Raw genomic sequence first — 12,777 nt, forward strand, 5'->3', positions numbered from 1 at the left:
CGCCCATACCTCTCCAGCTCTCTTGGAACCCCTTTAGGCACTCGAAGGGACTCTAAGGTCTCCCTGAAGCCTTCTCTTCTCTGGGCTGAATACCCTCAGCTCTCCTAGTCTGTCTCCAGAGCAGAGGTGCTCCAGCCCTTTGAGCACCTCTGTTGCCTCTCTGGACTTGCTCCCACAGCTCCACATCCTGATGTTGAGACTCCAAAGTTGGAGGCAGCACTGCAACTGGGGTCTCACTTAAGCGAAGCAGAGGGGCAGAATCCCTCCGCTCACCTGCTGCCCACTCTATAGGATGAGCGAGCCCAGGACACAGTGGGTTTCTGGTTGCTGGTGCACGTGGCCAAGTGCTTCTCATTCACCAACACCCCCAAGTCCTTCTCTTCAGGGCTGCTCTTATTCCATTTTCTGCCCAAACTGTGCTTGAGATTGCCCTGACCCAGGTCCAGGACCTTGCACTTGGCCTCATACCAACAGAATCACACTATGACTTTGGTGATGGTCTCTGGGCCTATGGCAATGACTCCAGCCCATTGAAACTTCAAGCTCCTCTTGCTGCCTCATGCCTTCTCAAGTCCCCCATGCTCCCCTTGATACAATCTCATCATCCTTGTATTGGGTTGACACAGTTTGAGACCTAAAACCAATTTTTCAAACCCCCACAAATTTGCTAAAATGTTGAGAGAAGTTTTCAGACAGGCAACAGACTCAGCATGAGAAAATTATATCAAAATTTATTGCTAACAAAATATAAACTATAAAGTAATATATACAACAATACTAACTAATTCTCCTATGATAAAACACTGTATTTACAAACATCACCCCTTCTTCCCCCATAAAGTCCAGGAGGAGAAGAAGTCTCTCCTTCACTTTCAGGGCACAGTTCCAAATTAATTTTGCGGCACTTGGAAGTGTCTCTTCTCTTATCTTAAGGCAGCAGTTCTGATTTGTTATAGACGAAAAATTTCTTTCTCTCTCCATCAAGGTGCGGGGAGCCTCTCTGACCCCCCCCACTGGCCACTTGGTTTCAACCAAGGGTTCACCCATAGGCTGCAAGTAGGGACGAACTCGCCTCACCATGGTCGACATCATGGGTTACAGGGGTTAAAGTTCTGAGTCTCTTCCCCGGTCCGTGGAGGTCCCTTTCCTCGGGGAGCAAGCTCTCGGCGGAACTCTCTAAGAGGTCCACCCCTTCCCTAGGCCAAAAGGTTCTGGAGTTTTTGGGTCAGTCCCACCCCAGAAACATTCCAGCTTGCCTTTCTCTCTGGTGCTGCTTTGAGTCTGCTGCCTCTGCTGCTTCTGCTTCAGGCACTGCTTTACTCCATGGCGTGCTTGCCACAGGATCCACCCAGCCGATCACCACCCCTCCCCCCGCGGTGAGGGGAGCCAGTGAGGCCAGCCAGAGAACTCCTAGGAAGTTTCTCTCTTTCGCTTTCTGGCTGCTGCATGTCTTAGCTAGGGGCTCAGCTTGGCTTCAGTGCTGCACTTGCCTCGGGCCAAAGCCAGTAAGGGGAAAGCCCTCTGGCCCCTGAGGGCGCTGCGGCCCCTTTGCTGTCTCTACCCCATGGCTTCTCTAATGCCAACTGCGCCAACAAGTTTCTTTTCTGATTTACGAAAATACATCATTTCCGCAGAGGCGTACCAAGCTTCCCATTGGCTCTACACTGGAATTCCACCCCTGGAACTAGCCATCTTCCAGCTCCAGGGGGGGATAATGGGCTCTCAACCCACGACATGGCTTTACATGACCAAGTTTGGGTAGCAGGGGGCTGCAGAGGTGTTCCTTGTTAGAAGACACCAGAAGTTGCCCTCATGTCATGCAGACTCAGCTTCAGGTGGTTCCAAGATAGAGCTGCTGCTGACCAAGGCTGAGTCTGCCATTGATGCTGGTAGTGTCTGCAAGAATGGATTTAAAAAGGGGTAAAAACTGCTGTGGAACGGCAACTGGGAGGGAGGGACGAGAAGATGAGAGAGCAACAGCCCTGCAGGCACCAAGGCCAGGGAAGAAGGAGGAGTAGGAGGTACTCCAGGTACTGAAGCAGCCTGGTGAGGCAGGAGCAATCCTGCCATGGTGAGGCAGAATTTTGCCCCATAGCCCATGGAGGTCAGTGGAGGAGCAGATACCCACCTGCAGCCCCATGTGAAGGACCTCACACCACAGCAGGTGGAGATGCCTTGAAAGAAGCTGCAGCCTGTTAAGAGCCCACACTGGAGTAGGTTCCTGGAAGGGGCTACGATCTGTGGAGAGGAGTCCATGCAGGAGCAGGACTTGACAGGAGCTGTCACCTGTGGGGGACCCACACGGGAGCAGTGTGTCCCTGAAGGACTGCAACCCATGGAAAGGGACCCACAGTGGAGCAGTCCTTGGAGAACTGCAGCCTGTGGGAAGGATCCACATGGCAGAAGTTTAGTGCAGGAATGCCTCCCATGGAAGCAGCCTCATGCTGATGCAGGGAAACAGTGTGAGGAGGAAGGACCAGATGAGACAAAGTGTTATGAGCTGACACCAATCTACATTCTCCATCTGCTGCAGTGCTTAGGGGGAGGAGGTACAAGGACCAGGAGTGAAGCTGAGCCTGGGAAGAAGGGAGGGGTAGGGGAAAGGTGTTTTCAGGTTTGTTCTTATTTCTTATTTTCCTACTCTGTTTAATTGGTAATAAGTTAAATCAATTTCCCCAAGTTGAGTCTGTTCTGACTGTGACAGTAATTGGTGAGTGATCTTCTAACCAATGGGATTTTCATCTCTCATAAGTTTACTTGTTCTAAAAATCCAAGCAGGAATTTTTCTTTCCCCTGTCCCACTGTAAAAGAAAGATGCTGAACTAACTGGCAGGACTGCATTTCAAGCTGATGGCTTTCTCTAGGGCTGGGGAGGTGATGAGTTTTTTTTCTTTCCCTCCTCTCCTTGGAAACAGGGACATGGGGCTTTTGTCTTAACTTAGGTAAGGTGTGTGTTGAAAAGGTCTGGGGCTGTTTTGCTCTCGGTTTGGTCATCTGGCTGTTTTCTGGCCTCGGCTTGCCTGCACTCTGCTCTGCCCCCAGCCCAGACCTGCTCGGACTTCACTGGAGAGGTTTGACCCACCTGCAGAGGAACTTTTTGGGTAGGGGGTCGCTCTTTTCCCTCCTCCGCTCCCGTATTTTGGCAGTGGTTTGTGCCCATCGACAAGGGGGGGGGGAAATCCTGGCCACAGCCAGCTGCAGACAGCATGAGTTTTTCATGGGAAGAACCTGCCCTTCTTTCCCCTTTTCCCCTTCCCCTCCTCGGTGTGGGGGGAAAATCTTCATTGTCAGCTTCTCCCGTGCCCTGGGGTTCCTGCTGGCAACACAGAGCGCTGCAGGCTCTGCTGCTCCAGTGATCCAACAGCGCCCCCTGCTGACCGTGATTGGAATTGCTCCAAAGGACAGAAAGTAATTGAACTGTTTCCTTTTTTTTTTTTTTTCTGAAGGGGACTTTTGGGTGCAGGATTATTGTTTAGTTGCTTTTGTGTTCTTTTGTTGTTCTACCAATACACATCTATCATTTAATAAAGAACTGTTATTCTTTCTCTCTCCATACTTCCTCGATTCGAGCCTCTTAATTTCAGATTTACAATTGCTGAGAGAGAGGAGTTTGGTCTACCTTATAACTCATCCTCCCTAGCAAAACACTTCAGTCTCATTAAACTGAGACATCATCATATTTTCTCCCCCTGTCAAAGAGGGGGAGTGATGGAGTGGTGTGGTGGGCAACTGACTAGCCAACATCAAACCACCACAGTTCTCTAAACCCCTTCATCACCATCTCCACCTTCCACAGACCACCAGTCACCCATGACCTCTCCATGTCCCTTGAGTCCACTGTCAGTGAAGGGTCTACCAGCACTGCAACATTTATTATTGTACTTTATTTCCCCTGCTCTCTAGGCATGCCAATGGCACAGGCTACCCCGCAACATCCAGTGGCCTGGCCAATCTACTTCCAAAGCTCTCCTACCAGGCCTGGACAGTCTGAAATTGCTTGTGACAGGCCTGTGGCAAGTCCATGATGAGTCCACAACAGGTCCATGGTGGGTTTCTGGTGGGCCCATGGTGGTCCCTTAGCACAGCTGCCAGTGACCCTCTCTGGGCACATCCTCACTTTCTGCCCACATGGTCCTTCAATGTCCCCAGCATTTTCTGTGCCTGCTTCAGGACCTCCTCTTCATCCACGCTGGGGAAGGCCTCGCTGGGGGTCATGGGGAAAGGGTGGTAATTTGGGTACTGTGTGGCCTTTCCATCCATGCCCTGTTTACACAACCACTGCATGTCCAGTACCAGGCCCCCCAGTTCTGGCTCTTTCACCTCCAGCCATTTGGCAAGGTCCATCTGCCCCCCCAGGCCCTCAACGGCTTCACCACGGCAGAGTACAGCAGTCACCAGTGCCTTCTCCAGGGCCCGGTGCACTTTGAAGAGGACCCAGTTGGGGCAGCAGCGCCGAATGTCATTGTGGGCTGCCTGCAGGTCACTCGTGGCCTGACGCAGCCACCGTAGGGCCTCGAGGATGGACGGAGTCAGGGCCATGGGCTCCTCAGTGCTCAGCCTGGAGTCAAAATCTTTCTGTCCCCAGTGGTTCTGGGCAGTGCTCACAGGTTCATACTGGACGCAGAGCTCCTGCAACACCTTTGGCCACCTGGCATCATGCAGTGGCCTCAAGGCTGCAAGGCCGGGATCCACATCGCCACTCACCTTCCATGGCTTCCCCTCTGCCACAGCCTCCTCCTGCAGCCTCTTCTCCAGCTCTGGTGCAGCACCCACCAGTGCCACATTGTTCTCCTCCAGAACAAAGGCCACATCCTGCGGCTCCTGGCAGACTAGCATTTCACGCAGCACAGACAAGGCAGATGCCTCCAGCTGTCCACCCAGCATGTTATTGATCTCCTGTGCTAGTGTCTCCAGGACCCTCAGCTGGTACCGGTTCAGCACCATCTCTGCATGCCGGATGTAGAGGAGCCGCTGGGCATCACCTGACAGGCACGCATGGATGACCTGTGACTGGGAGCTGCCCTCCACCTTTGTCCCATTGTGGAGCAGCACAGTGCAGATGTTCTCACAGCACTGCACTTTCAGCTGCTCCACTGCAAAGCCACCATCCCCGTCCACTCCCATCACAGCCTTGTGACTCTGCCACTGGAGCAGGGACACCAGCCCCAATCTAAACCATGGTGATACCAGGAGAGTCTGCAGACGCCTCTGCCCAGGGCAGTGAGAGCCATAGCGACATGACCATGGACTGCCCTCCTCCAGCTGCTGCTCTGTCACCTCTGAGAGTGCCCGTGGCCGCAGGTGTGGTGGTAGCATTTGCAGCAGCCACCTGGCATTACATCCTGTCACTGGCAGGTCAACCATGAACAAAAAGGTCTTCTTCAGGGCCTGAGCAGTCTCTGAGGGCAGGCAGTCATTGAAGCACAGCCTGTGGGATGGTTCTAGGCAGTCAGCAGTGCTCAGCAGGTACAGCTTAGCCACAGCAGAACAATCAGGGGGCTCTGGTGCCTCCCGCAGCAGCTGGAAGAAGTGCTGTGTGGCCAGCAGGACCACCTTCTTCTGAATACTAGTGAGGGTCCCACTGACATGGCTCTCCTGGTAGATTTGGGCCAGGACATGGCTGTAGTGAGTCAGTGTGGGGAACGTCACTACCCCAAGGTGTTGCAGGAGGTCTCCAAAGACAGCCACATGTGGGTCAGGCTTGAGGAGGTAGGGGTAAAAGTCAGCCTCATCTGGGAGCGATGTCACCACTTGCCATGGCCTGGCCATGTCTCCTGACTTGGCCAGCACCACAGGCAGCTCAGCAAGGTGCTCTGCATCTACCTCCTTCAGACGAGTCTGCAAGAAGCTGTACATGTTCTGGAGCACTTTGGCCCGTGTGATCACCTGTTGTGGCGTCTGGCAGGCTGCCCTGCACACATGCTCCAGGTTGGCCACCACTAGGGCAGTGGGTACCTCTACAAGGACTCCCATGGCCTTCAGGAACTTCTTCTCGAGTTCAAGGGACTCTGGCAGAATGGTGGCTGATGTCCACAGCAGCTCAGCCACATTTTGGCAGTGGTAAATGCTGCCTTTCAGGGCCACAGGCTTAATGCAGGTTGCAAAAGGGGGATGGAGGCTGCTCAAGCTTTGGGGGATGGCCAGTGGAGGCAGGAAGTGGATTGAGGCAATTTGCTCTGGGAAACCTACTGACTCAGTATTTTCCAACAGGGTTTCAAGCTGTTTGAGCATCTCCTCCTGTCGCTTCAGCAGGTTTGCAGTGTGGCAGGTAGCCTGAGCAGCTTCATGCTCTATCTCCTGGGCCAGTGCCACAAAATCCTCTACAGAGAGACTGGTGCGGACACCTGCCTCTAATAGAAACTCTTCAACTGCCAAATTCATCCCTAGCTCCTCAAAGAAAGATTTAGGCACAAAGCGGTTTTGGAGCCCCAGAGTGCAGAAGGAGGGCCCATTGATGTAAAAGTAGGAGGCTAAGCGCAGTGTACCACGGGCATCGGGTATAAAGGGCACATTCTGAAATGCTGCCACAACAGCCTTCCTGGTCTGACTATCACAGATGGGTCGCAGGACAAAGAACAACTGTACAGCTTCCATAAGGTCTTGCTGCGTGAGCTGGGACAGCCGGGGTAGCACAATGGTGATGAAGAGCTTTTGGTCATCAGTGTCCTTCCATTTCAAATCCTTGGCCAGCCACTTGTGGATTGGGTCTGATGTGAGCAGCACCGTATCTTTGTCCAGGTTGTACAGGGCTTGGGCACCCAGGGGCACTTCCAGGTACTGTCTGTGGAGCAACAGTACCTTGAGGTAGGCAGCCACTGCTACATAGCCCCCACCAAATTTCCGGAAGAGAGGCAGGAGCCGGAGCTGCTCCAGTGCACATGAATCCAGCTTTCCCCGCACAAAGCACAGTAGAGTAGTCACATGCTCCTCCTTTAAGTCCCCCCAGCAAAGATCAGCTCCAGTGTCTGCCAGGTGGGCCACTACAGCCCTGGGCTCTGTGACCTGCAGTGCCCTTGGCTTCAAGCAGAGGTGGGCAAAATGAAAGGGCAGCAGGGACCACTGGAGCATAGGGATGCCCAGTTTGTGCAGCACCTTTTCCACTTCTGAGTGACAGTTAAAAAGAACTCTGGAGAGGGAGGATAGTGGCACTAGGTGCTTTGAGTCTGTCTTATTCCCCTGAATAGGCAACACTGTCATGTCCTGGAGATGATCCATGAATGACTTCATGTTTGCATCCAACTCCACTGAGGCCTTTCCCTGTGCGTGGACAACACTGCCAAAGAAGGTCTACAGTCCCTTGAGCCACTTTTCCCCCTCTGGGGTCCACTTCAGCTGACCCAGTGCCTCCTGGATGAGTGGTGTGGCTTCTGGGAGGCCAAGCTCCTTCACAAAGCAAGGTGGGATCCAATCAGGAACACACTTTTGGGCAAAGCGGTGCTTGTGGTGGGGGAAGAGGTGGGCAAAGGAGTTTTTGAAGACTGGATGATGGACACTGAGAGTATTCAGATAACCATCTTGTGTGGCTATCAAGGGCAAGCCTTCCAGTTCTTCCTTGTCCACATCCTTGGGAGTACCTTGGGAGTACCTGCTCCATCCTGCTAAGTACTTCAGCAGGATGGAGCAGCTCTCCGGGGTCCCCAGGGATGTCTCAGCCAGCTTGCAAGGCACAGGCAGAGCCAGGGCCTTAAGGAAGCGCTGGAGAGAGGCTGGGCTTAAGGCAGCAGCGCTCACCTGGGCTTCAATGAACTGCTCATGGATCTACCGCAAGTGGGTGAATGCTGGAACCAGCTTCATGTTCAGGTGCTGTAGCACCTTCTGAACATCTGGGTCTGGCGTCACCTCAAGAAAGTATGGCTCTGTTAGTACATCCTTTCCACCTGGAGATGCCCAGGTTATTGTCACCGTGCTGCCAGGTGACTTCTCATGGTACACAGGCACCAGGGGCAGGCGTGCATGACTCAAGTGCTTATAGACCTCCCTCACCATGTCCTGAAAGATAGGGAGTACCCTTGTCACAATAGGGAACAACCGGAGGAAGTGTAAGTCCAGGTGCTGCTAGCAGAGATTCAGGGACTTGTACCAGAGCTCTTCTGGCCCCAAGGCTTTCCACTGCCTGGTGAGAAAGTCACAGTATAGTGGAACCACCAAGTGCCGGAGCAAGAAGTCATTCCAGGCTGCCTCTGTGCAGCCTCTGTCCCAGCAAAGACTGCGCCTGGCTGCATCCACAGAGAAGTTGGCATTGATGTGCACAGGCAGCCCGGTTTTCAACGGCAGTGGGAGGGTGCAGAAAGCTTTGCCTGTGATTGTGTTCAATGGCTCCAGGCAGGCAGCCACAGCCCCATAGGGCAGACACTCAAGCACCGGAGACTCCTCAGCCCCCTCCTGCACCCCAATTTGGGAGATCACCCTCCACACAGTTCTGGTCTTGGCCTTGCTGTTTTTGACTTTCATGATATAGGAGACAGAGGTGGGGCCGTTCCCATTCATGGCGTGGCTTAATCTTGCTTGAAAACCCCGTCTCAGCTTTGCATCACCATCTGTGAGCTCTGTTGTCACCCGCAGCCTCTCCACCAACTGTTTCCCATCTGGGGGGATCTCAGAGAAGACCACAGTGTGGACATATCGGAGGAAGGGCACCAAATCCTCACCTTCCTCAGCCAGTGTTTCCTCTATGTCCACAAGGTCTTGGTCTCGCACGACCATGTCAGACACCCTGGAGTTGGGAGCCTCAGCTGCAGTGCGGAGTGGCAGCCGGAAAAGGACACCCTGACTCAGGTTGAAGAGGGAGGGTAGGAAGGTGTCATAAACATCTGGAAAATTCTTCTTGAATTCAGGGTTGACAGCGAACATCCCACCAGGCTTCTCAGTTGTGGCTATGGGCACGTAGTAGAGATGGGGGTCAGAGACACACAGGGCACTGTCTCCAGTCAGGAAGGCTGGGCAGTCAGTAAAGCGGAAGACAGTGCTGAAGCCAAGGCCATATTTACCTGTGACATCCTGCCGGCCTTGCTTGCCGCCCACCCCCAGACGCTGAATGCCTTCAATGTCCTGCTGCTGGAAGGGCCTGTCATTGTAGATGCAGAGGGCAGGGCCCTGCAGGACGTTCCATTTCTCACTGAAAGTGGCTTTCACTGGGTGCTGCCGGCAGTCCCACACAAAGTGCACAAGCCCCGCACCAGCATCATCTGCATTCTGGAGCACCTCTTTCACCATATCAGAGGCCGATGCTGGGTACTCCTTTAAGATGTTCTTCAGACGTGTTGGCAAGTCTTCACAGGCACCAAATGGCTGTGCCCAGAGGGTCAGGTCATCAGTGATGAGTTGACTCCTCTCCAGTGCTCAGTGAAGTGTGGTAGGCACCCCACAGCGCAGGGCTGCAGCTCGGGACAGCTGTTTATGGCACAGGAGGACATCTCTGTCCAATTGCATCCATGGTGTATCGTTGAAGTGAAGCTTGTCCTGTGGATGCAAAATGCCCTCCTCATCAGGCAGAAAGAGTCGCTGGGTCTGGTAGGCATCTGGCTTGTTGCCATCTTCCATCAAGCCACAAGACACCAGCCGCAAGGCCAGAGCCAACTCCAGGGCAGGCAGCGGCTTTCCAGCATGTGTCTCTGCCAGGGTGCAGAGCACTCGGGCATAATCATCCCAGGTGAAAGTGTGGCGCAGCCCCACACACTCCCAGAGTTGGCCATAGGGCTTGTATTGCTTTTGGAGTTGATGAAGGTATCATGGCGAGGCTTCGCGAACGAAGATTTGGGAAGGCTCTATCCACATTTGCTACAGGCACGTTGGTGGCTTATGAGGCCAGTACGTGACAGACATATCCGATTGCAAAAGGCACAGCAGAAAGACTCCTTAGATGGTGTATTCTGCAATACACGGTTCTTTCTGCGCTGCCTTTTTTCCTCGAGAGTGATCCTACGTGTGTTCTCGAAGTCTGGCCAGAAGAGATGATACTCATAGTTCTTCAACTCACCTGCCTCATGCATGGTACGGAGGTGGTCTAGTGCCTGGAGCCAGGCAATCGGTACAGCATTGCGGAGCAGCAGCCGGTTCCACTTACCCCGCTCCCCGGTGTCCCACAGCCCCTTGCGGTTTGAGAGGATGCTGAAGGCCCCATGCACATGGATTGGTAGCCCTGAGATGACTGGCATGGGAAGGTGGCAGAAGACTTGCCCCTTCTCGCCATCCAGGCGCAGCACCCACTTGCCATCTTCAGTAAGGGCAAGGGGAAGGCCCACACCAGCCATGGAATGTGGAGGATGGAGTCCTGCCCGTGTGTCCTGGTGAAACAATTCCAGCAGTTCCCCATTACCCTGACACACCAAAACCAAGGAGTGCCGTATGGTCTTGGATTCCTCCTCACAGGCTGAGAGTTGCTCAACGGTCGCCCAGCTTGGGGGGTCCCCAGGGGACCCCAAGTCTTGGATCTCCTTTCGCCGCAGTGTGGCCAGAGGTATGGTATTCTCTGCATAGGTGACCATGTCTGGCAGCATCTCCAAGGACAGCTCCCTCACCTTCTTCAGGAAGAGCAGCAGGAGCCAGTTAGAGCCAAGGAAACCAGTGCCAAGGGACTGGATGCGCTCTGTACCAAAGGCCTCTGAGCAAATCTGTGATGTAATGGCTTCCTCTTCAGTGCGAAAAGGCAGGCGGAAAAGGCTCCCTAGAAAGGGTCCTGGCTCAGGCAGGCAGCACCCAAAGATACCATGCTAGGGCTGGAACTGCTCAGCAAAGACATGGAGGATGCGTGGTCGGCTGGAGAAGTCCAGGCGGATGCCAGGGCAGCCGGCCCTGGGGATGTGTTTGCCCAGATGGGTGCCATTTGGATCAAAGATGAGCAGTGTCTCCCCACTCAGCACTGTTGGCACATCTGTGATACGGTAGACAGAGCTGAAGCCCAGCCCAAAGCGCCCAATCCGCCCTGCCTGCCCCTCCTTTGTAGCAGCCCCAATCTGCGTGATGTTACGGAGGTCATCCTCTGTGAACAGGGCATTGTTGTAGACCCAGAGGGCTGGGCCATGGCAGGCAACCATGCCTGGGTCTAGCAGCCCAGAGGTGGCCTTTCTACAGCACCGGAGGTCCAGGAGGAAGCGGCACACAGTAGCTCCGGCATCCTCTGCATTCTGGACCATCTCTGTGAAGAGGTCGCTCTCTTCGCCATACTCCCGGAGGATGTTGCGGAGGCGTAAGGTGATGGGCTCTGAGGGGCCACAGGCTGTGAATGGCTCTGGCCCCAGCACCTGCATACTGAGCAGCTCTGCACCAAGGAATATGGCTGTGCTGGATGGTACTGCCTCATGCACCACCTCCTGAACATCCTCCTCATCCTCCAGCTCCATGTCTAGGTACACGGTAGAGGCAGTTGGGCAAAGGGTAAAACCTGCGCCCTCCGGAATCCTCACAGGAACCGGCACGGTGCCCTCGCCCTGGTGCCCCCGACTCTTCAGCCGCTCCAGGACAGCTACAACCACCTGCAACTCTGTGGCAGTGCCCGCTCTGGAGCTGCGTGTGTTTATGTCCTGCCCCAGGCAGCACAGGGCTGACACTGCCCTCTCCTCACTCACCCCCACCGCCACCCCCCAAGCACTGAAGAGGCAGCTGTAGGGCAGGAAGTCAGGGGGCACACGGGGCACCAGCATCCCCAGCTCCAGCTCCTCAGGATAGCCCAGCACGGCATCATGTGGCAGGACAAATCCAGACCCAGTCCACACCACAGCATCATCCGGGGCGGTCCTAAAGACCTCCAGGTTTTCTTGCATGTGCCAGTAAATGGGCTGGAGAGCGGAACCCACCTTATCCATGTTCCCATGCCCTGCCAGCTTTCTCAGCTGCTCCCACACTCTCTCTGGTGGTGGAGTCTGGCTCAGCCCCAGTTCTTTCTCTGCCTCTGGCAAAAAGGCATCAGTCAGGGGCATGGCAAACCCCACTAGGCACTGGTACTGAGTGGATCGCAGCTCCCTGGGCGGCAGGAAAGGCTGCCCAGGCATTCCAGTGCACTTGGAGCAAGGTACCCACGGCAGGGTCTGAGGCCTCTGGAGCTCTGCAGCGCTGAAGCCAGCCAGTGCCTTGGTGAGGTTGCAGACCTTCATCAGTGCCTCAGCCCTGTCCAGAGCCACTGTGTCACCCTGACTCACTTTTGCTGCAGCCGAGAGGATGTCTGAAGGCAGCAGGTACCCCTCACCGTGCCGCAAGCCCAGGGCCCTCAAGGTACGGAGGACAGAGAGACTGTGGAAGACAGCAGGAGGAAAGCGCTCAGGTCCCAGCAGCGCCTGCAAAGTGCTGTCACAGGGGTCATAGAGGTCTCGCGGGCAGGCAGGGCCATTGGGGGTCTCCAGGAAGGCCAGCTGACTGCAGGCTTGCCGGAGCAGGGGGCTCTGTGCAAAGGCAACCTCTCCGTGCTGCAGCACCCACAGTAGCAGAGCCTGTGTCTCAGCCGCCCGCCCCTCATAGGCGCCTTGGGCCACGGCTTTGATGGCATTCAGCATAACGTGGGCTGCACTGATGAGGGGTCTCTGGAGCCTCCCAAGGAGCTGCTGGTCAGCTTCATCTCGGCACTGCAACATGGCCTCCGGCAGAAGCACATCTCTGGGCAGCTCCAGCTCTGGCTCCAGCATCGGGGTGGCATTAGCTGGTACCAACTCCATGGACTGTGGGGTGGCCAAGCAGGGCAGTGGCATAAAGAGAGGCAGAGCAGCCAAGGTGGCCCTGTCCTGCTCTGTCAGGGATGGGACATCTGCCAGGTAGAGCCAGAGGGTGACCACATCCACATCAAGCAGC

At 54.9% G+C, this 12,777-nt stretch overlaps 1 protein-coding gene across 1 annotated transcript in view; it reads right to left on the reverse strand.

The window, feature by feature from the left end:
- Positions 1-793: 793 nt before the first annotated feature.
- LOC108507531 (sacsin-like) overlaps positions 794-12,777 on the reverse strand; it is a 17,142-nt gene continuing 5,158 nt past the window's right edge. The window contains 2 exon segments of the mRNA XM_017835547.1: positions 794-9,737; positions 9,923-12,647. Coding sequence (XP_017691036.1) covers positions 4,114-9,737; positions 9,923-12,647 — 8,349 coding nt within the window. The 3' untranslated portion in view covers positions 794-4,113.

Source organism: Lepidothrix coronata, unplaced genomic scaffold (assembly GCF_001604755.1).
Source record: "Lepidothrix coronata isolate B3197 unplaced genomic scaffold, Lepidothrix_coronata-1.0 Scaffold260, whole genome shotgun sequence".
NCBI classification, from domain to species: Eukaryota; Metazoa; Chordata; class Aves; order Passeriformes; family Pipridae; genus Lepidothrix; species Lepidothrix coronata.